General features: G+C 33.2%; 1 protein-coding gene across 1 annotated transcript; it reads right to left on the minus strand.

Annotated features, from left to right (window-relative positions):
* Positions 1–6,405: 6,405 nt before the first annotated feature.
* Positions 6,406–16,293, minus strand: LOC110998867 (mediator of RNA polymerase II transcription subunit 1). Its single transcript, XM_022267668.2, has 13 exons — positions 15,890–16,293; positions 15,569–15,702; positions 15,190–15,313; positions 14,932–15,048; positions 14,542–14,680; positions 14,167–14,413; positions 13,707–13,836; positions 13,046–13,168; positions 12,161–12,341; positions 11,331–11,565; positions 11,031–11,227; positions 10,481–10,865; positions 6,406–9,702 (listed from the first exon to the last, which is right to left on the minus strand). Exons 1-13 carry the CDS (start codon positions 16,046–16,048, stop codon positions 7,125–7,127), a joined length of 4,749 nt encoding a protein of 1,582 aa, XP_022123360.2. The 5' UTR covers positions 16,049–16,293; the 3' UTR covers positions 6,406–7,124.
* Positions 16,294–24,779: the final 8,486 nt, after the last annotated feature.

A 24,779-nucleotide genomic window follows, 5' to 3' on the forward strand; every position in this document is an offset into this window, starting at 1 on the left:
AAGCCGCGTACAAATTATTTGAAGAAATCTATTAGGTATGAGGGTGTGCAATTATTTAACCAATTACCATCTCAAATTCGCAATATTGGAGTGTTTGACAAATTCAAAAAGGCATTAAAGATGCATGTTAGAATGAACATAGCTGACTAAAATTGTTACGGCTAATGGCGACGTGTATCTCGCTCGTATATAATATATACATATTAATATTAAGCTTCTCATGTAAATAAAATATTTCTATACCAGGAGTCAAGTTACATCATCAGCATGTGCACTTGAATCCTATGGCCCAAGACCTCTACTCCAAAGGGAACAAAATCAAAGTTGAAGGAAAGACTCGAATATTTGTAGAACATCGTGTACATAACATAAGCCAACTGATTTCTAAGAGTACTAATGCGTATAATTAGGACATAGCCTTGTATAGTTTATGGCTGTCAAACAAAATTTATATCTGGTAACGAGGTGCAATTTCACATTTACAACATTAGAATTTAGAATAGCCCACAGCATAAAAAAAAACAGTTTCTTCACGATGTTTTCTGTTACCGTTCGAGTGTAAAATACGCACATAGAAAGAAAGTCCATTGGTGCACAGCATGGGATTGAACCAACGACCTCAGGGATGTGATTACGTGAACAGTTGTTCAAATTTTTTTACACATTACCCACTTATTGTCTATGTATATGCTTGAAAACAAAATTCATTTTCGAGGATTGCTACAACAAATTAATACGTTTTTGTACTATTTACTACTTTTGCTAACAAATGGAAAGGTGGGGGGGGGGATAGATTGCAGAAAATCTACTTATGTAATACTGAACAGCCCCTCAGTAATAATATTGACGCAATGATTAATCATGTCAAACAACATGAGTATGAGCATTATTTCTAGCAAATATAGCTATTAATGTTTGTTTGTATTCAGAATTTATCTCCTCAGTTGAGTCACTGAAGTTATGCGATATACATTAGTCATTCAGGCAGGGATTTTTATCCCTGAACGATTTTTATTTTTGATTTATTATCCCTAACTAAAGATATTTCTTTAGGTAAAAATGTGACAGAAAACTTATATGGGGTTCACGTTTAGAACTCATCTAATTTCTGGTTATGTCTTTTCAATGTTCATCTGTATATCTGCATTCATAAGCTGTTAAAATGTGGCGGTAGTTATTCCTATGATTTGTTGGGTATAAAAAAATCTCCTAATCAAAAAAAAATCTCCTAAATCAAACCATATTGTAGTTGCACGTACAACTCTTCCAGTGCGGGTAAAATACTCGTTAGGATTTAGTGGTAGAGATCAGCGACCAAGTAACTACTAGAAACCCAACGATAGAAAAGCAATCCTATACCATTAATAAAAGGAAAAATAATCAGAAAAAATTTGAATGCACAAACCAAGTTGTGAAATTTGTATGCATGAAAGTTTTCTGGTTAAATCCGGAAGGGCCTGGTTAATAATAGGCTGCAGCCTAGGACGCGACTAAAAAAATCAAAATATAAATAAAAAAAGAAATAGAGAACAAAATATTTTATATTTTATACATAACATTACAAATATTTTAAATTATGCCGGCTCTAGCTAAATATAATAATTTAATCATTTTTAACTAAGGTAAGGATAAAAATGGCAAGGTACTGATTACACAATTAATATATATATATAAACCACCATAAGTCGCAAATGAGTATGTCGTTGTCACCTTATTTAATAAATGACACGATAGTTATCGGGGCAAAATATTTAAATTTTACTTAACATATTCATGCTTTTCAAAGTCCTATTTTTCGGCCATGTCATGGTTACGAAATAAACACACGTTCTTATTTTACTGTAACAATGAATAACATTTTTTTAAGATTTATGTATTATTTCACAACATTTATATAATAATCTCATGGAATACAACCAAAATATGAGGTCATTAAAAATCAGATTTTACTTTATAATTGAATTTGCAGTTGACGTCAGCATCCAAAAGCCGGCAAGTGTCAGCAAAATTGCAACTGTAAATATATATATGTATATTATAACATTTTTTTGGATACATATTTTTTTTTAAGAGAACAAGAATGAAAATAAAATATATATATTATATAACTAGTCATAAAACGGCTGTTACATAACAAAATTTTTTTCCAACATTATTATTAACAGATACAACAACACTTCATCTATCGAAGACCAGAAAAGGTCGGGAGGCCTGAGTAGGTACTGTCAGAACTACAAAGGCTGTTAAAGCCAGAATTCGTCGGAACCCCATTAGGATCGTTTCGGGAATGAAGATTCCCGCTAGGACTTTGTCGCAGATTATAAAACACAACCTGAAGCTCGATGCTTATCGTCGATATACAGGACATGCCCTGAACCAATCTTTAAAATAGAGATTAAAAGAGAGTGACTCGATCAAAATGCCTTCTATGGCGATGTGCAGGTAAAATATCCTCTTAAACGATAAACATTTTTTCTACGATTGAAAAACACTACGAAAATCAAAATGTGTACGCTTATAGTTCTAAAGACGCTGCTGAAGTATTTGGAAAGGTACAACTAGGTCATTATCCTGCGTCGGTGATGGTTTGGTGCAGCGTGTCTTATAAAGGAGTCACAAAACTACATTTTTGTGAAAAAGAAGTGAACCCTTCAGCCAAAGTGCATCAAGATACAGTCTTGGATCATGTTGTGAAACCTCTCAAAACCAAAACTCCGGACAGCTGAAGACTGGTCCTCATTGAGCCCAGACTTCTACCCTTTAGACTTCAAGTTGTGGTCAGTTTTAGAGGACATGGCCTATTCCAAACGACACGGCGACATGAGTCTCTAAAAAACTTTGGAGCACGCAGTACCACTATACATTTTAATCCTTTGGAAGCAGTGGGTAAATCCATAGATTCGTGGCCAAACAGATTGGTTGTGCGTATATAAAAGCCAAAGCTGGCCATTTTGTATACAATATTTTTTAATTTTTTGCCGAGACCAATTAATATGTAGGTATAAATTTTAATATTACATTAGTTGATTAAAAAATGCATTTTCATTGTAACAAAACTTATGGTTGGAATAAGTATAAACTTATTATTTATATAATAACATCTTAAAATGAATTCCGAATTGCTTAATGTTGTGCAATATTACTTACATGATGACCATGCAAATTTAAAAACATAAAATAGGTAATAATACTAGAGCAACTAAACGACTTGAATGTGAAAAAAATCACCCCACACATTTCACCTTACATACATTGAATTTTCTTTTGCATACTTTTGAATATAAACGAAAATTTGCTCGTTTATTTTAAGGAGAACGGGAGATCTGATATAATACAGTTCAATTGCTAGGTTTATTAATCGTTGAATTCAATGCGCATATTCGAAAAGCGATGAGAATTTATATCAATATTAATATATCTTATATCTTTAAACGAGCAATTCTTGGATATATATATATATATCCTCGGGATCGGCTCCAACTATTTTCATGAAATTTAGTATACGGGGAGTTTCGGGGGCGATAAATCGATCTAGCTAGGAATAAATGATAGAAAATAACAAAAAGGTGGTGTTTGAGTAGTCCCAATTTAAACTGAAAAATGTATCTTCCTGACATCTATCGGCGAATAATAATACTATTTTTTGTTTAAATTGCTTTAACGACACAACAACACTAAAGCAATTCAGCATATATATTCTATAATATACTGTTCATATTTCATCATTTTATTAGTATGTAATTCGTACTTAAATATAATTTCCAAAAAACACAATTTATAAAAAAATAAAAATACCGAGCAAAGCTCGGCCATCCAGGTACTATATCATTAATAAAAGAAAAAATAAATAATTTTGAATACATAAACCAACGCAACCAACCGGCAACGCACTCGCGAGCCCTCTGGCATTGAAAGTGTCCATGGGCGGCGGTACCACTTAACATCAGGTGAGCCTCCTGCGCGTTTCCCCCTGTTCTATAAAAAAAACAGGTTGTGAAATTTCTATGCATGAAGGTTTTCTGGTGAAAGCGGTGTCTGAGAAACAAAGAACACCCCATAGTCTTTGTATACCATAACATACACTATAAATATCTTATGACGCTATAACAATAACTGGAAGCGGAATTACAACCGTTAGGTACATTTTCGAATGCAAACATGTGTGTCACACGAACATCAGCCTATAAAATAAGATGCAGCATCCTACGATGGTTAAACCGGGTCAAACGCTTAAACCTACCATATTTGGAATTAAGCAATGGCTTCGTTAAAACTAATTTTCAGTTTGTTCTTCTTGTTGTTTGCAGTTTTTGTTCAATCACAGCCAATAGATTCCGAGTTAATGGAAACAGCTGAATCGCAAAATCCGTTTTTGCCGCGTTTTGCAATGAAAAAGCTAAAGGAGAGACGGGAGAGAGTAAGGGGTCAAAGAAGGAATTATCAGAATCAGAGGAGCTTCCAGCCTTATTACAACCCCCGGTGGTCTCAAGCATACCCGTATTATTATGTGAGTTAAATTGCTACTATGTTTTTTTTATACAACAGGGGGCAAACGGGCAGGACACTCTCAATGCCAGAGGGCTCGCGAGTGCGTTGCCGGTCTTTTAAGAATTGGTACGCTCTTTTCTTGAAGGACCCTGAGTCAAATTGATTCGCAAATACTTCAGTGGGCAGCTGTATTAGTATATAATATTATGTACACATAATCTCGGTTATTAGGTTGATTTTTTTATATATTCCCGTCTGTCATACTTTTTTTTTCTTGTTGAAAGGAATCTTGCTGTTGGCTTTAGGGCCTTTACAGCTCAGTACAGTTTTGGCGAGCTTAGCTCGGTCTGAAAGGGCGGGTTTCCCGCGACTCGCGCAAGGGAGTCTCCTGTGAGTCTCATCTGTCATACTGATATTTGTTAAATCATTTACGTTCATCAAACTAACCGTCCGAGGATTCATGTTTTGCGGTTGTAAGACACGTTCACACAATTTCCTTGAGATAAAACGTATATGTAATAATGATTACGATTTTATCATTAAAATTTAATACGTTACGTAATCGTGCGTAAACTTTTATCATGGCTGATTTTGCAAAAAAAAAAATACCTTAATTAAAGACAAAAACGTGAATTTAGAAAGATTCATAGTGTTCACGGTAGATATTACAGTAGTTTAGTAAAACAATATAGTAATTAATTAATAACTTAATAATAATTTGTAAATTAAATGGAATATGTGTTCTAACACTAGTATCTTATCTTATATCTTTAAACGAGCAATTCTTGTTTATATATATATATATATATATATATATATATATAATTGGAATCTCGGAATCGGCTCCAACGATTTTCATGAAATTTAGTATACGGGGGGTTTCGGGGGAGATGAATCGATCTAGCTAGATCTAGATATGATGATGGATTTTTTCTTTAAATAACCAGTTCATATTTGTTTATTATTCTGTCGGTAAGATCGAAAAATATTATTCATATTTCATCATTTTATTACTATGTAATTTATACTTAAATATAAATTCCAAAAACACAATTTATAAAAAAAATACCCAGCAAGGCTCGGTTATCCAGGTACTAATATATAATACTAGATGTAATAAGATTTTATTAAAATTGTTACCTAAGTAATCTTTACAAGCAAAATATTAAGGGCGACCAAATGCCCCACTTAAATAGCCCCGATGATGATACGACAAATGAGATCACTCATAAGGTTCTAATTATTTACATAAATAGAACCAACTTACACCTTTCTTCGACCCAGATTATTAAATATAAATATCGTAATGTGCAGCACCTCAGTCAGTCGCTAATACTTAACCAAGTTCACTTCATTCCAGTAAAAATGAAGACGCACATAATTATAATCCTGGTTTTTGGACTCTCTGCATATGCAAAAACCATAACGGAAGTGATCGCAGAATCGGAAAATGGAGCACAGACTACAGACAGTTTTAATGAACCACAGACAACAGAGAATAGTTTTGTGACACCGGAACCAGACATTGATTTCAATTTAAAGAACGTTGATGCTAGTATGGAAATCGTAATTGAAGAGAACGTAAAAACGCCGTATGAAGCTGTAACTGACATGGATTCGGACGAGGTATCACCCAATGAAGGCGACTTCTACTACAATGACGTCATCCACAGAGACCCCAATGAAATAATGGATACTGCTGCCGGATTCGCACCATTACCTTTTCTGAAAAAGAGGAGAAAGACACAGAGGCCGTATGCAACAAGAAGATTCGTCCAAAAACCTTACGCTTATAGAAGATTCCAGTACTTTTTCCCCTATTATTATGGGTTCTACCGCCCCAGCTCTCTAAGATATTATAATTATTATTATTAAGTTAGTGTATTTATTAAATATTTTTGTAATAAAAGAAATTAATATTTCATCACGTTTATTTCAAAACACCTTTAAATAAGACAATAAATGCTACATATACCAATCCCATCAATATTTATCAACTATAGATAATTTTTCTTTTTTCATCATACCTTATAAACTTAGTTTCTAGTACAAATTAAATTAGGTATATCATGGTTTCTTTTGTATTTTTCTTAATTAAATTAACAACTTTTAGTAAGGAGCGAAGTAATAAATTCTATTTCATTAAAATTCTATGATTTTCGATGGAATTGGTTGTTGGTACAATGTTTAACTTAAAGATCGTTTGTATAGATATTTGAAATAATATACAATTAGGTGGGTTTACATAATTTAAATAAATAATTATATTTTATTACCCACTAAGCAGAATTCGGGATATGGAGACAAGAATTCAATAAATTTTGTATGAACCCAAAATCGATTTCTTAGTGTGTACATAATTTATTACCAATTTGCTCCATTACATTTTCCCTTAAATACCTTAAAATAGAATACCCTAGTCAGTATAAAATAATTACTTTTGTATAATATTGGTGCCCTTTCAAAAGTAAATTATGAAAAATAAGTTCATATAAACTCATGACAAAATAAGATATTGAGTAATAATATTTTACATTTGATTTGTAACAATAAACAAATAATATATTGTTCATTTTAATACAATTTACATATATTTTATTCACAACAAACATTTTCTTACACATAGTTGACCCAACTTATTTCCCGGGGCCAACTAAGGCCTCATCCATCAGTTCATCGTCGGATATACAAGGGGAGTTTGAATGAGGGGAAGCGGCAACTAATGGTGACGGAGCCGGACTCTTTGACAGCTGCAAGAGAGCAGGAGATGGCGGATAAACAGGTCTAACCGCAACCATTCCAGAAACCTTACTGGCAGAGGACGACGAGAAGTCCAAGAGCATTTCAGCCGCTTCCTGTGGAGTAGTTGCTCCACTTCGTGGGACAGACCCACTTGTTGGCGGTTTCATGCAAGAATCTGCACCCTTTCTATCTTCAGAACTTCCCTTTGGCGCTGGAAACCCCTTTGCCATATCAGTCTTAAAATCCAATGGCATTAAGGGATACGATCCCGAATATGGCTCTTTGCTTTCATCTTTTGATCTTTGTGTGCTTTCAGCTTTAGCTAAGCTTTCTGAGACTTTAGAAAAATCCGTCGGTTCAGCTTTCGTAGCCAATGTTTTTGGACTTACTCCGCCCATATTTAGTAAAGGTTTTGGAACATTCAATGGGTAATTAGATTTCATTTGATCACCGCCTCTGTTTGGAGTGTCGAAGTGGGGAAATGGATATTTATTTTGATCCATGGATCTAGAGAAATCGTTGACCATAGAACGACTATCGTATTGAGACACTGGATTGTTTTTGTCGGTAGGGTTCTGATTTTTCAATTTTGGTATTTGAAATTTGCTTGTATCCAATGGTTTAATTAGACCTTCAACCAGGAAACTTGCGTCTTTGGAACCCTTAAATCTATCACCGTCGACATCATCTCGAGATCCACTTGGACTAGAATGCCGTTCAGATTTCGATGAAAATATAGATTTTTCAGAATTACTCATAAGCTTATTCCTTGACTTTTCGCGTTCCCTGTCACGCATAATTTTGGCAATATCAGAACTACTGCTTTTTGGGGACCCCGAACTCGATTTAGAGCTCGACTTCGATAAATTGATACCAGCATTACTGCTACCGGATGATTTGGAGTAAGGCACTTTTGGTGAAGCACTTGCACTAAGGCTGGAAGACTCAGATGGACTCATATTCGCTTTTGGCGGCGTGGAGCCAGGAGTCAGGTTACCAGATTTTGAAGACTGCATTACTTGAGTCTTCTTGGATGCAGGTCCACTTATTACACCAGGTTTTAAGCCCGTGTGAGTTTTAGGCGATCCTTGGCTGGGCGGAGTCAACTGTGGAGAGGATTGTTTATTGGAGCCAGAATAACTTAATTTGGAGCTGCCGCTTGAAGATTCCTTCGTTCTTGTTTTATTGATAGTAATCTTCATTCCATCTAAACTGGGTTTCACCATATATTCCTGATTTTTGCTTTCACTCATTTTTAAATTACTGCTTCCTGAACTGTTTTTTGAATCATTGAATTTGCTACTACTGCTAGAGGAACTAGATTTTGAGGTTGTTATTTCTGAGTCAGTTCCACAATGTTGAGCAGACTTTAGCTTGTCTATGACGGCACTAAGAGAACCTTTTCTGTTGCGGGCTTGACTCGGGGCATTCGACTTGTTGACCTCAACATTCGGTGGTGAAATCAAAGGCTCAGTGACAGGACTATCGCACGTTACCGGAGTTATTTCAAGTTGTTTTAATTTTAGTGGATTCTTCAACTTTGGACTACTTCTACCCGAACTAGAAAAAGATAATCCGGAGTGTTTCTTCTCTTTGTCTCTCGAAGACATTGATGACGATCCGTATGAGTCTTTAGATATCTTTTTTGTGAGATCATATCCTGTGGTGCCAGATTTTCCTGAAGGCGAACCACTAGTCGCAGATTTCAATGTAGACATACTAGGTTTCCCCGAACCGGATGAGCTATGTTTAGGGGAAGAGATTGTATGGTTTTTTGGACTGGAATATCCGGCCAAATGTTTGGGACTACTTTGTACAGGAGAATGTCTGGGGCTATTATGGTGGCTTGATGTCCCAGAGGGTTTTCCCATTTTGACGGTATTTGGACTTGGGGACTTTGTTATAGATACGGACCTGCCGTGTGTGGGACTGGGACTAAATTTTCTTAAAATAGAGTTTGGGGATGTCGACTGCATTGGTGAACCATCGGTTGGCTTAATACTGACTGACACAGGTTTTGTAAGTGGGTCTTGTTTCGGCGGGACTTTTTCAGGGGGTCCCATGGAATCATCTCTTCGGCGCTTCTTTTTCTTTTCCTTGCTACGCTCTTCGCCAGACTTGCTGGATTTCTTCTCGGATCGTATACGGTCATCCATAGACTTCATTTGTGAACTAGTTATAGGTGTTATTGTTATAGAACTGGGCAAAGCCGCGGGTGGAGCGGCAGTTATGGGAATAATCTCTATCCCGTGCCTTCTATCCAGACATAGCATAGAAGACAAACTAGACGCTGAGCTAGAACCGGATTGGTTTGAGGAATTTGAAGTAATTGGTGTTATACTCACAGATGACGGCATATACGATTTGCCGTCAGTGAGATCTAGGAGCAACGAAGACGTACTTCTGTTGCGAGATTCTACTTCTTTATTTTTCACTTTTTGCCTTTTGTGCTCGGACTTATGAAAAGAATTCCTGAAACGATATTATAACATTACTTTAATTTACTTAAAGCGTGAACTTTATTTGTTATTAAATATATGGTACATTAGACAATATAGTTACACATCCTAAAGGTACGATTCCACTAGTGTGAGGCACAGTATAGCACAGCGTATGTCATTTTTGTTTTGGTCGACTTACTCGCGTACAACTGTGTCCTTGTGTACGTGCACTTTTGCTTCCGCTACCAAAGCGAACACATTTAATTGTGCGCGCACTATGCCAAGTAATATTTTGAATGATCTAGAATATATTACAAAGGAAAATGTTTTCCTGCCCATTATTATTAACTGCTGGCAATCTTTCTCAGGAAACAAGTTTGCAACAGTGCGCTCACAAATGATACACACAGCATTGCCGGTGGAGATAAAGGCTAAACGCGATATCTGCTTAGTATGTGTTTGGCTATAGTTTTGCACAAAATATTTGTAAATAAATGAGCTGCAAGCTATTGGTGGAATCGTACCTTTACACTAGTCAATTAAATTAGAGATTGTTATTCCAGTTATTATTGGCTATTTATTACGTTTAATATTTGAAACACAGTGCAAGGAAAATTACTATTATTATGGTTTATACAGTTCGTATATGAAAATAAAAATGTATCAAATAAAGACAGCAACACTACGTTTTATAAGTTTTCATTATCTACGTAATATAAAAATGAATTTTGAAAAAGAATATACTAAGTAAATCAGTACGTAAATGTTTTTTTACGAAAAAAGAAATATTAAAATATTCCAATATATACCTGATTATATCTTCAACATCGCCATCGTTTGAGTTATCAATATCAGACGAGGTCCGATTATCGGCTCCTCCCAAGGCATCCGCGTCCATTCCTGACAGTTCCAGATCTGACGTAAAATCATTCTGCGAAATCGACGACTCCTGTCCCTCAATATCGTCATTGGTAGAATTACTGTTCATTGTATTGTCATCTTCGTTGTAACCGTCAGAATTGTCACTTTCACTGTCCGAACCGCCTAAATCTCCCAGACCGGGTTTGCCCTTCTTTGTGGATGGCCACAGGTCAGATTTACGCTTTTTGACCTTTGGATCCAATTGGGATTTTGAGTCATTCGAGTCTTGACACATCATCGACATGTGGTGTTGCTGATCAGAGAGGTATGCGCCTAAAACAATAATAGATTATAGAATTTTTTATTTTAAAAATGAAAACACTGAGAAAATAAGTCACATATAAAATATATATAGAAAATGTAAAATTAGAAGCATTTAAATTTTAATGTATATTTCTTTACATACATGAATAAATGATTTTGAATTTGAAAACTTACCTCCTTGATGCGGATGCGAGACCGATGAGGGGTAGAGGGCTCGATTGTGGGGCGACGGGGAAGGCGAAGGAGAGGGCTTGTGGTCGCCCCCGGGGTCGATGCCCCCCAGGCCACAGCTAAAATTCGACTCGAGACCCGAGTAGCCACCGTTCATTTGCTTCGCTGCCGCTTCCCGCTCCCAGATATTCACCAATGATCTGAATAAAAGTTATTTTATTGTAAAAAATAAAAATACATTTTTTTTATTACTTGTAATTTTATTTTTGTTATTAAAAAAACTGTTTTTTTAAGGAGTTATACCTTAATGTGATTGGTATAGAATGGCTCTTCTGAAGGACCTTGCTGATATAGTCGTCAACGTGGTCCCTGGCAGGGGAGTTTAGTGTGTACACTGTGGCGCGCGGCGTTGCCGGTTCGCCCAATTCCAGTTCAACCGTTGCCATAGTCTCGTCTAGCGGGTGTTCGAGGGATATCGAAATGTGTTGCCATGACAACGCGCTCACTTCGAACATCAGTACGCTTTCTAGGTCCACAACTGAAAAAAAATTCCTTATAGTTAATTAATTTGTTAAGTTTATCAATTTCAACCTCATTATTTCATATATCATAGATTTTTTTACAAAAAAAGATATAAAATTCTGAAAGTTTTGCTGCAGAACTGTGTCTGTGCAGCTTGTCTTCAGTAGAAAGGCCTGCTCCAGCCTTCAAAGCTTGGCATTATGCCTGGCAAGTCTTTGCCACGTCGTCTGCCCACCCAGTGACTTTTATCGACCATTTTGTTCTCTGGCCTCTGAACAGCTACCATATCCATCTTCATTCAAATCTTTTGGCTTGGTCATTGCGTCTTCCCAGGTGGTAATTAGTCTTAGTAGTAATAAGATCTACCTAACATTATGTACCTTTCCATACTACTACACCTAATTACTATATTATTAGTCACCGTATTCTTTGATGTTAATCCCTTACACCTTATTAAAATATTAAATCCAAAAACTGTATTAACATAGATTTAACGTTATTATTATTATTTAATTTTAGCATAAAGTATTTACAAATTTGTACTTTTCTTAAAATATATAAAAACAATAGTATTTACAATATAATAGTAATTTGAAAGCTTGTGTCCTCACCATGTTTAGTCTGTGCGCGTACGCATGACGCAATGAGGGCGTTGAACAACGCTTGCTGACGTAATGCGGCGAGCAATTGCGGTACGTGCGAGGGGTGAGTGAAGGGAATGCTTTGTACCACACAGCCTTCGAGTCCACGACGCTCACAGAGGAAATAGCACTGCCATTGGTCTGGGAGCTTCTGTAATTTCATCATATAATCATTGTATTTTTATTTAAGTTAAAAAGATGTTATAAACACTTTTATGATCTGTATATATTCTTACAATACTCTGTCTCTACCTAATAGTGAAGGTAATATCTTTCACCTACATAGTAATAATAACAATTATATTTAAAAATATACAACACCAAAAAATTTAAAAGTTTCGTCACTGTATTGCGATAATTTTTCGTATTTTCGCACCGATAAAGTAACTCACTAAAGTAGTAAGGGACAACAATAAGGCGCAGAATTTAAATTTATATTTCAAATAAAGTATAATATTTAAATTATATAAATAACAACGTATAACAATAACTAATGGCCTGGTGGCTTGAATGTAACAGACTAAAGCATTCTAAGGTTACTTACGTATGACTATTGCTTAGTATAGGATTCAAATCCGCAATTTTAATCGTGTTTTGTTTATCGCATTCATTATGTCACATTATTAATTAAACAATTTACTTTTTTTAACCAAAGTTACTGGATAAGAGTACGTTCGAATCACGTGCACCAAGGACGTGCAATTTTATTTTGATGTGCACATTTATCTTAGCACGATAAAGTTAAAAAAAATCATCGTGAACACTCCGCCATGTCATAAACCTAAAAATCGATTTATAGCACTTAAGGTTTTTTTATAAATACAGCGTTTTTTTCGAGCGTTAAAAATATCTTACCACAAACAATCCTTTACTAAGATTCAACTCGATGATCTTCCCTGGAACTAGAGTATTGTACGCCTGTTGAGCAATCAGTCCCAACATTGGCTTACTGTTCGCCCAATCACCTCCAACTTCCACCTGTCAAATGTCATGTCAACTATTCTCAATTTGAAAAATATTCGAAAACATGTGACATCATACCCTAAATCTCGCAACCAAAGTTATTCCGACTAAAGATATACACAACATATCGACCTTTGCTACTGGGGCGTTCTAATGTTAGTTATTTTGACTATGTATTTGCGTGATTTTCCCACCAGATTATAAGTGCGTGCTCCTATTTCACCATGCCTATTGCTGATAGAAGACAAATTATTGTTTTGATTTTTTTTTATTAATAATATATGCATTAATTAAGATGTCATGTGGAGCATGGTGTAATAATTGCAGCTCTTTACAAACATTGAGTAAAACAATAAACTTTTCTTAAAAAGAGTGGCGGTGAGTTTATTGCGTCTTTGTATATATATTGAATTTATTATAATTTATCGGACAATGTATTTTTTTGTCATAGGATGTCTATCTGATAATAATCGCTTATTGTATATATATATTTTTTTAAGTGTCTGTAATATACAACGGTAATAAAATCACAAGGTAGGGTAACAGATTTTACCTCAGTAGTAGCATGAATGAGCTTCGCCAGTCCAGCGCATAACGGCGTTGGCTGTGACAGCTTGAGCGTGAAGCAGGCTGGCAACATCGCACTATTCTGTGGCACCAGTTGTGCATACACCGGACCATTGCTGTGGATTTTTGAATTTAGAACTAATATGAATTCTAGTGAATCGGAATCGTCTTTATTAGTTGGTATTAAGGTGTATTTTATAATAACACTTAGTCATGTTATTCATGTCAAGGCACAGGGGACTTACACAGATTATTTCTGTCAGTTTCTTAAAAGATACAAAACATTAGCTAAAAAACCTTTTATTTAACAAATTGCTTTAACTGTTGGAATTTTAATAATGTCTGAAACTAATCAATGTAAGCAAGAAATATCCTATGTATGTATTAACAATGATGGAAGAATTTACTTAATGCACTAACTACTACTTATATATTATAAAATTTACCCTTTTCCAACCCGCTGTCCACTAGAAATAATAGGAGCTAGTTGCAATTTATTAGCCGCCGAGCCTTCCAATAGTACTAGGGCTGAATGACCTATAAGTGTGCGACTGGGAGTGACAAGTGATGTGAGGCCGTTAGAGGGAGATGGACGACCCTCTGTCAGTAACTCCGCAGTAAGAGGCTGAAGTCCTTTGTCCTTGTCTAACAGTTCGTAGGGCGATACAAAGTATGTTAAACGCATTGCGTGTCCTAAAATGAGAGGGTATTATATTAGTGCTATTTGCAATTATAATGTTCAGATTACTTAAGAACTTTTAACTTTTAAAGCTACAGACAGCTTGAAAAAAACAAATATTAGTGAAAATAACTTGCTTTACCTCCTCTCCTCCGTTGCAGGAAACCAATAGGACTTTTATGTACTTGCGTCCAAGGATCTTTTATAAAGCTTTGCAGCTGCCTCAATGTGCATAAGTCTTCTTCTAAACTTTGCAAAGCACTGAATGCTTTACATTTCACCTGAAATTATACATTTTTATTTTATTGAACTCTCAGATTACACCTGAAGTTTAAAATAATTTTAGTTGAAAATAAATTCTACTCCACATGCAATGACACTATCACTAGTAGTTTTTGATAACTAATTGATTATTTTGTGTTAACTGCTTGCTGCTTGCCATATTGTAAATTATAATTTACAGAGCAAACCTGTATGTCAGCCATAACTCTCAGTGTTTCATTATTATAAGACACACTAAAATTAAAAATACCTTCTTTTCTGCATTTAACTGGTAAACAGATGTAAGCCCTTCAAGTTGTGCAGTGAAGTCAGCAAAATCACCTCTTGCAATACATTGTACTAGCTCTTCACAACTTTGTTGTTCAATCTGTATTACCAAAGAAATCAACAGTATAGTAATGAATACATGAAAAAAATCTTTTTATTTTATCAAAAATATCATCAGCATAGTATTCCTCAAAAGAGTGGCATTTTGTGACACTAATTAATTTTTAAGATGCTATTTTACCTTGCCCTCATGATGTATTTTGACATCTTTTACATTCCCCGATGATTCAACCAATATTTCTAAATAGAACATGTCAGAAGATATAAAAAGATTTACTCCAGAAGTCCCAACAACAAATTTTAACCTGAAATAGGTACAATATAAATGTCAGAATATTATAATTTCTCTATATCTGAAGATGACAATATTGTGATATTCATATGCTTTAATATGCTGAAAAAATGTATACAAATCATATGATTTATGATTTGCACATATTGCACACACACACATCAACAAGACTTTAAAATAAAAATAATACTTTAGGTCCTTTATATCAATTGAGCAATCTAATAGTATATTGTAGGCCTAAATATATTCTAGAAGCAATATCACATACCCTAGTTGTCTTGATAAGCATTCAAGCCGCTCAATAAGGCTCTGAAGTGAACTAACTTTGATACAATGCTGTAAACTATCTAGGCATTTTTGTAGAATTGTTCTGTCGGCACTATCTATAGCCCATCTTTTGTCCTGCAATAAGGTATATATATTATAATCTTAATAATGAGTAACTAATGATTGGTTCCTTAGGTTTAACCATTTAGAGGGAAAAAGCAGTTTACATATTCTTTTACTTTTATCTAAATTAAATTATTATTCATGCATATTTTATGAACAGCAACATTCTAACTTATAATAATGGAATTTTATAACATACCAGTAGAGCCATGCGAACTGCTTTAGATGTTTCAGATAAGTTCTTATATTGTGATGTTTTAGACCTGAGCTTTTCCATCAGAATTTCTTTTTGTAGCTCTTTAGATTTATCATTTAAGCCATTAGTAGGAGGCATAGCAATAGCTTTTGTATCCGTCATCTTGGCGTCAATTATTTGGTTAAGAAAATAACTAATAGTTTTCACAACACTTGTATTGATATTGTGTACACAGATGTTATTTTTTTTCGTTAAGTTATGGACTTTTAAAAGTAAAGTTCCAAGGTCTATTATATTTTATGTTATAACTAAAATTAATTGTTTATGTATAATATTAAATTATTCATTATTTACGTGTTGAAAGCATCTTTTAAGTAGCACTTAATTTTGTCAGCTTTGCCACAATGTAGCCGATATAATATAAATTTTTTATGAATGTTTGACGTTTACTGTTTGACTTCTGACTTTGATAATCTACAATGTCTTACGGTTGTCGGTTACTCGTTTGTCATTACGACAGTGATTTTTTTATTTGCACTTATGGCAGGGACTTACAGCCCGGGCACGGCCGTCAATTGTCAGCATTACACTGGTGTTTGTTTTTAAGTATTGGAGCCATGTAAGCACAGATTGAAAAACTTGACTTCTTTTTTACTTATCAGGGTAAGAATGCCAATGACACGTTTTGGTCTTCATAACCACTCTCCAAATAAAGTACCTCGATATTTTAGGTGTTATAGAGAAGCTTAATCTATTTTTAAGACAACAGTTGTCAGTACGTTACTGTTTGTCGAAACGACGTCGAGCTATGTAAACAATGTAATGAATTTTCTTGAGACGAATAAAAAATAAATTTAATATACCGTTTTCGGATCAGTAAATTTCATGAGCTTGAGAGGGAACACGAAATAGCGAAAAATAAATGAACAATAATACAAATACGTCCAATTCAATGTTCTTTTAGGGGTTTTTAACGATCCAATTTACACAAAATTGTCCAATATTCCTGCAATAAAGCATAAAGAGTTAACTTGAACTTCTTTTATCGTTAAATACTTATTGTTTACTTCGAACTTTTGAGATAGATGAAAAACAAGTAAGCATGTATTAACGAAAAAGTTATAAGTATATATATATATAAAATAATATACATAAATAAAAGGATCAGTATTAACCTGTTGGTTAATACTGATCTAGGCTACACTTGTTTCGAAGTGCGCATTTAATTCGTATACCCTGAAGAAACATAAGTATATAACAATATGATACTCTACTCGATGGCTTCTTTGTGTCATAAACAATTATTGATAACTTGAACTTTTAAATTAAATTCAGAAAACTGCACTACTGGTTTTTTCTTAATTTTCACAACATACTAATTGTGAATGTTACAAATATTACAGGGGTAATTAGAAATGAAAACTCTGCAAAAAAAGTTTACACTTAAAATTAAAAAAAATATTCCTAGATACCAAGAACAATTGAAAATAGTTATATTCCCGTATTTTAGTCACGTATGTTCACAAGTAAAGGGATCAGAAACGGGTTAAGTGAGAGGTACGGCTAACGAATCTAATTAAAGGCACTCTTTGAGGCTCTTTGAAATACGATAGATACCTTTTACAGCTCTTGATGCAGGACAACGAGTTTAAGTGTCTGGTCTGTAGATCTCAAAAAGATGTTCATTGGAAAGATCTGAAGGAGGAACCAATTTTATAAGTATAAGGGCATTATAGCCAGCAGCATTATTTCGACATCTATGTTTTTGTACCGCGCGCTGACAAGGTTGCAAGGAGGTAACCTTAAGAACATAACTACATATATCGGAGTTGCATACACGTCGAGATTGCTATTGGAAGTGAAAAAGTACCGCTGATTACACACCAATTTGTATGGAAATAGTAACATTACTTGTAATGTTGCGTTATAAAAAACTTGCGTTATTATTGTTTTAATACAAGTTTAATATATTTTATTTAACATAATTTCTAAATAAAATAACAATGGTTTTGTTAATTATTAGTATGCTTTACAATATCTATTTGTTGAATAATTATAATTAGTATGTTTTACAATGTGTAAGATTTGGTAACCCTTTTTAGTAAAAATTAAATTACCATTGTGAAATTTTTGAGTACTATTTACAACTATTTATTGCTTTTTTTTACAAACAGCATTTCGCGACGCGTAACATGCGTGAGTGAATGAATGAGGGTGTGAGTGCATGTGAATGAATGACTGAGTGTAATGTGTATAAATGTGTAACTACTTTAGGTCTCAGCAGCATAATAATAATAGGAATGCAAAGATTAGGGTAAAAAACCGCCTTTACTGGGGAATACGAGGACTTTGAATTTATTTAGTGATAATTCTCTAATTACGCTTAGGAGTTTGTTGTAAAAACGAATACAATTTCCATATAAGGAGTGGTTTATCTTCTGGAGCCTGGTTGGTCGTACACTCAAATTGGTTCTATTTCGAGTAATTTTCTGGTGAAAGTCACCATTTGTTTTAAAATCGTATTATAATCGTAAAAAAATTTACATTTTTTTATATATACAACGAGGCTTCAAGAATATATTGACCGGATAGTGTCATAATATGTATTTAGTTCCTTATACTTAGTCCATTTACATAGGGTATGTCCTCGCTCTAATTCTAAAAAAATGTGTTTAGTAGTCATGGACGGTTCGGTTAACTTAACGGAAAACGAAAAGGCAAATATTAATATTAGGAAAATCTCCAAAAATGTTGACCGCAGTATAATTACGAAAAGGACTATGTCAGCGACATATTATAGGGCATGTAACAGGACCGAGCACGTGATAATATGAAAAATCTTGTTTGTTTAATGGGGCTTCTAAGCGGGCCATGTTTTGCTGCAAACCAAAAACCTACTGTTGTATATATAATAGTACTGATTAAGTATACGTTTTTTGTTAATTTTCAAAATTTAAGAGAAGAAAGAGTCGGCAGAAACAAATAAGAAAAGGTTATTTGTGGAAACAAATAATGTCGGCCTAAAAAAAACTCTTTGTTAGATTTCTGTTTTTTTCTGTCAGCGATAGCGATGAAAGCAGCGTAATTTAAGAAACGTGGGTATGCGGGTTTACCTTCCTGATACGGATCAATATTAAATTAAACTGTTTTAATATTTTTTAATGTAAATAAATTATTAGTATTATTAATTATTTTTAGATCTATTGATTGAATTGAATTGAACTATTGATGAAAAACAACTTTAAACTACATATTATGTCGACTATGCACCTCTTAGTAGCGTTGTGATTAGAAAAACAAAGAAATGTTACCTTGTCTTAATGTAACAGACTAAATATATTTTTGATTGATTTTGATTTTTTTATAGTTTAATAAATCTGTCGAAGTGTTTAACTTTCTCACCTTGCTCCGCTGGCTGTGCGATCCGAAATTTGTCTAATGTTAATTTCTAAAAAGCATAAAAATTTGGCCTCTTAGTTTCTTCATTTTAATTTAAATGTGCTTGTGGTTTTCATTTCAGAGAAAACACATCCTTCACAGTTTACCACGACTTTTAATTAAATTCCGAATTTGACATTAGCTACTGTCATTTTGTTAAATAATGATACCACATATAATAGTGTAGTGATGTACACAAAGATTGATAAGCAATCGCGATTTATGTTTATTTAATATTACTGTGTCAATTAAAGACTAAATTATTGAATTTTATTCATAATAAATATTTATTATTTAATAAAAAGTTAACATTTCAATTTTTTATTGTAGTAAAGTTTATAGTTTTTTGTGAACTTTAAGTAAATCTATTTGTTTTGGTTTTCCATCAAAATGGATCCTCAGCCAAGTACATCATAAAAAGACATGGATGTTTTCTTGTCCCCAAGAAAAAAACGTTCTCGAAAACTTTTACTATCACTGAAAAAGTAATGATCCGCAACGCCTACAAGTACGTGAAAAATGAAAGTTTCGATCCGGAAATATTCCATTTCCGTATCGAATAATTTGGCAACGTCACTATTTCTAACTCGTCATAACGTTGCAACACTGAAATTGTCAAATCTGGAATCGAATTTAAAGTTTCAGTATAGCTCGAATTACAAAAAATATCGATATGTAAAAGATGAAAAATTGCAAGACTTAATACAAGTAAATAAATATATTTCCATTTAAAATCTTCAAAAAAATGTGCATTGTGAATTACGATGCATCTTTAATTATAATTCAAAGTATAAGTATCTATTACATTCAATATATTAAAAAGTTTGTTACTATGGTTCCCATTTAACAAAACTTAACATAATTGTGTATGTATTTATTTATATATAACAACATTGTATTAGACCTAAGTTAAAACAAAAAAGCTTAAAATATTCATTGAACATTCCTACAATGTCTCTCTAGAGGCTGTGCGAATTAATTCAATTTCAACAATTCTTAGCATTTCGATACGCTAAGAGAACAGAGAGCTTTTTACCAATAACACTTCAGATGTAATGTAATCAGTCATCAATACTCCGCTAATCCTGTATATTAATACAATTGGTTCTACGTGTATCGCGAAAGTGGTTATACTGCAGGCGTATACCGTGTATGCTTATAATATTAATGCTTCATACTCTTAGCTGCAGTTTTAAATCGATTGCTACTTTAGATACAAGTCCAGCCTTAAAAGTAAATCAACCTGTGTTTGATGCCGTTTTTTGAGAATAAGACCTGCTTAATTGCGCTCATTTCATATTTATGGCAACTCATATACAAGTGAATATCGCTGTTGATGGAACATAAATTGGTCACAGTTTTTTCGTCCACCAAAGCGTTGACTATTACAATAATATTGTAAGGTGATTATCGTAGATAGGTACACAGTGCGACAATATAATCTGTTGTCGCTCGTGCCAAATGCCGTACAAATCTTAAAATCGACTTTATGTTTGTTTAAGTGGGTAAATCATAATATATATAAATCTCGTTGTCACAATGTTTGTCCTCAAGGGACCCCTAAACCACTTAACCGATTATAATAAAATTCGCACACCATATGCAGTTCGATCCAACTTGAGAGATAGGATAGTTTAAATCTCAAATTATAGTCGCAATTTTATTTTATTGCAAACTAGCTGAACTGGCAAACGTCGTTTTGCCATGTATATCATTAATTATGCCTCACTCGACATAGATACGTATAGTGTGTCGCGGACTTTTTTGTAGATATTTGTAGATATAAGATCTACAATTACTTAGAACATTTTATGGTTCATCTTTAATAGTTTAGGCAGGGTACGCAAAATAAGTAACTTTTTTTGGTTTATTTTTTACACCTTGTGTCCGAAAAACCCTAATATCTTAAGGATCCCTATTTTTTATCAAAATTAAATAGTCTATATTACTCGTGGATAATGTAGCTTTCGAATGGTGAAAGAATTTTTAAAATCGGTCCAGTAGTTTATCAGCCTATTCATTACAATCAAACAAACAAAGTTTTCCTCTTTATAATATTAGTGTAGATTATTTCTTTTTAATTTGATATAATTCTAACAGATGCGCTGTGTTAAAAGTACCAACGTTTCCCATAAGTTCTCCTACCGTTTCCCTTGAATAGTTTACTACTATGTAATCTAAAAAAACCTAAGCCACAGCAACGCTTGGCCGAGTCTGCTAGTATTAAATAAAAGAAGAAACAGACAAAGAAAAAAATATCATACTTCTATTTGATCAATGTAGTAGTTTGATATATATGATAATTGTCAATATCACAAATTAACAGTTTCAGGCAATAGAGATTCACGGATAGCATGGCTTTGTTTGAAAGGCTTTTCAATCAATTCTCCAATATGGACCTATTGCTTGAGAGCGCTCAATTAAATGGAGTCAACACTATATGATTGAACTAACTGATAGTATTATATGATAATTCTTAGCAACTAAAGCTAAACGAAAAATATTTAGAAAGTACAGGACTCAAACATGGACAATCTAGATAGTAAACACCGTAATGATAAAAAGTTGTACATGGATTGTTTGTGGTAACAGTCCGCAAATATTTATTCAACTAGATGACACCGCAACGATTTTTTACGTATACCTTTGCTGCGTTTAACTAGTCTCCAAGCAAGAATATATATAGCAATACATAGGTACCACAACATACACACATTGCGCGTTTGTGTGTGTATGCAGCGAAACATATTCAAAAAATGTCCTAAGATGCGTGAAAGGGTCTTCTAACGCCATAGTGTCGTTTCTTATTATCTAGACAATTTAGCCTTCTTAGACAAGAAATTAAAGCCAGTTCATAATGCTATTAAATCTCTTACCGAAAAAGTCTTGTAAATTTATCAAACATCCAATAATTGGCAATAGATTTTCAAAAGACTCAAATGAATTCTCGGAATGTTTTTGTAATGATTACATTGTAAATCGAGAATCAAATTCTTGCTGTATTTTTTTTATTTTAAAAGAATCTCTTATAAAATTTAAACTTAAATGTTTTCCTGTAACAATTAAACAAAAAACCATAGATGAAAAACTAATTTCATGATAAGTTAAGCGTGAAAAGGTTTTTGGAATATTGTCTATATTATAAAGGCGAAAGAGTGGAATAAAATAAACGTATTCTTTATTTAAATTAAATTTAGTAATAAGTTAAAATCTCCCAAATTACAGTTCTATAATTTATTAGTATTCTTACCGCATTGAATATTACGCTTTTAATTAACATTTTAGCGGCGAAACAAAATATCCTAAGGATATAATATTAATTAAATAAATAATTGTTTTGTTGAATTTTACAGTAATTAATTTTTTTACAATAACGATAATTATCATATTTGAAATGGAGTGATGTTTTGTTTTAATCACAATAGCTTTTACCTAGATTTGATTAGGACTGGGCATGTACAAAAATATCATTACTTAGGTCATAGAATAAGAAGTGTAACGTTAAAATCAAGCGGTCAAGTCCGATTGTGCACTATTTTTTTTTAAATTTGGTGGTGAAAGAAATACTATATGAGCAGAAAAAGGACGCAAAAGAAACAAACGAAATATTTAATTAAAAAAACATATGTGTGTCCCATTGTCCTTATATATCGGATACAGGACATAAAAATCATCAGGTCTATAGGCACAAACCAATGTTTTAAACTTAATATCGAGCGTGATTAACACAAAGCAGCTATTTGCCGAGATAATTGCACTATCGGCACGAACTTTAATTAGCTGAAAGCGCTTCTCATCACTACCCTGCACATACCGACGTGACACACTACATATATAATCCTTACAGTATGTCCAATCACAAATGTATGTGAGACAATTTATATCATAGACAACAACTTAGCAAATGAAGCTTTGCTTTAGGCTTTGCCATTGCGGGACGAACTATATAATCTGTAAAATAAAATGAAAATAGACATAATATATTATATTTATTTATTTTTATTTAATTAAATTAATTATAAATTTATATTTAATTTAATTAATAAAATTGTTTCCTTCAAATTCTTGAATTTGTCTCTCATATTAGCTACTATTTACCAAACATTCTCCGCTATCTTTTTATTTTAATTCTCCTGGTTTCTTGTGGGTGGCTTCTGTTTTTTTTTCACTCGGTCATTTCAAGTAAACGTATATTAAACCAATCTGGCATCACGTTCGTGGGCACTGTTGTCGGCCAATGTTTAAAAATTTCCACTTTAAGTTTTTTGTCTGTTATTTTTGTAAGGCCTCGTATTATATAATCTATACTTCGCTCAAATATAGTGTTTGATAGAACAGGGGGTACCTGACTGGTTGACTGATAACACTCATGCACACTAACTATTTTATTTGACTTAATGGAATTTATACGGTTAGAAAGTTTTATAGTGAACACCACCGTTCACGACAAGCTTTTCATGAAATCTTACTGTGAGAGCTTTGGTAGTAACTTTAATCCAATGTTTCGCCATCTACAACTCATTGAAATAAACTTAACTCACGCGAGGAAATTTTACAACGCAACTATAAAAAAGTTATTAACTCATGATAAATCAAAACTATATTATTTAATGAGTTCCGTTTGTACCAAAAAGTATAGAATAGTAAATAAATATTCTGGTCGGAAAATTGGTAATTGTATTGTTTGAGTTTACCTTTGGGGCAAGTGGGCGCTTCAATGAACAGTTTTCATTTCCGTCTTTTCAATAAAGCCGAAAACAGGTCATGCGATACCTAAATATCGTATAACATTATGTTTATAAGAGTATTTATATATATTACATTTTATTCATGTAACTAATCATAACAATCAAATATGGAATATTTACAATTTTCTTAACCTACATTGTGATAATAATTTATAATTTTCTTTTTATTAAAAAATAATAAAATTAACACATTCATTTGTTCATTGATGTTTTAAAACTGCAATTAAATTTTCGGTGTTTTCATGTTAATTTGAGATGTTGTCTGTTACCTTTATTCAAACAACAAAATAATATTTAATAAACCTTTTTGTTATTTATGCTAAAGCTTAAGATTTATATATAAGACCGTAAGGTGCCTATTTGAATGAAATTTAATTAAATTGTAAAATGCTTACGCGGCTTATTTTGCTTTTAATATATTTAGATGAAGCTATTTTGATAAATTTTCAATTACAGATTGTAGAACATTTTAGAAACCATTTTAAGTAAAACGTATACGTAATTATGCTATGTAAGCATAACATAGTTTTGATATTTTAATATCTAAAACATTGTAAGTTCTTGTGCGTAGTGCATATAAGCGACCTTATTTTATACTTTCCAGAGGTTAATAAGGATTTTGAATATTTATGAAAATACAACATCCATTATACGATTCAGGATGAGAATGCCTAGGAAGCATAGGCAAGATGGAAATTTCGACATTT

This window comes from Pieris rapae, chromosome 14 (assembly GCF_905147795.1).
Source record: "Pieris rapae chromosome 14, ilPieRapa1.1, whole genome shotgun sequence".
NCBI lineage: Eukaryota > Metazoa > Arthropoda > Insecta > Lepidoptera > Pieridae > Pieris > Pieris rapae.

What these genes read in the sequence shown, in the direction of transcription:
- LOC110998867 (XM_022267668.2), bottom strand. Translation starts at nt 16,048, where the DNA reads ATGACGGATACAAAAGCTATTGCTATGCCTCCTACTAATGGCTTAAAT. An exon ending in CAGTTCGCATGGCTCTACTG is followed by an intron (nt 15,703 to 15,889) that starts GTATGTTATAAA and finishes ACCTTATTGCAG; the next exon opens with GACAAAAGATGGGCTATAGA. An exon ending in TCTATACCAATCACATTAAG is followed by an intron (nt 11,228 to 11,330) that starts GTATAACTCCTT and finishes ACTTTTATTCAG; the next exon opens with ATCATTGGTGAATATCTGGG.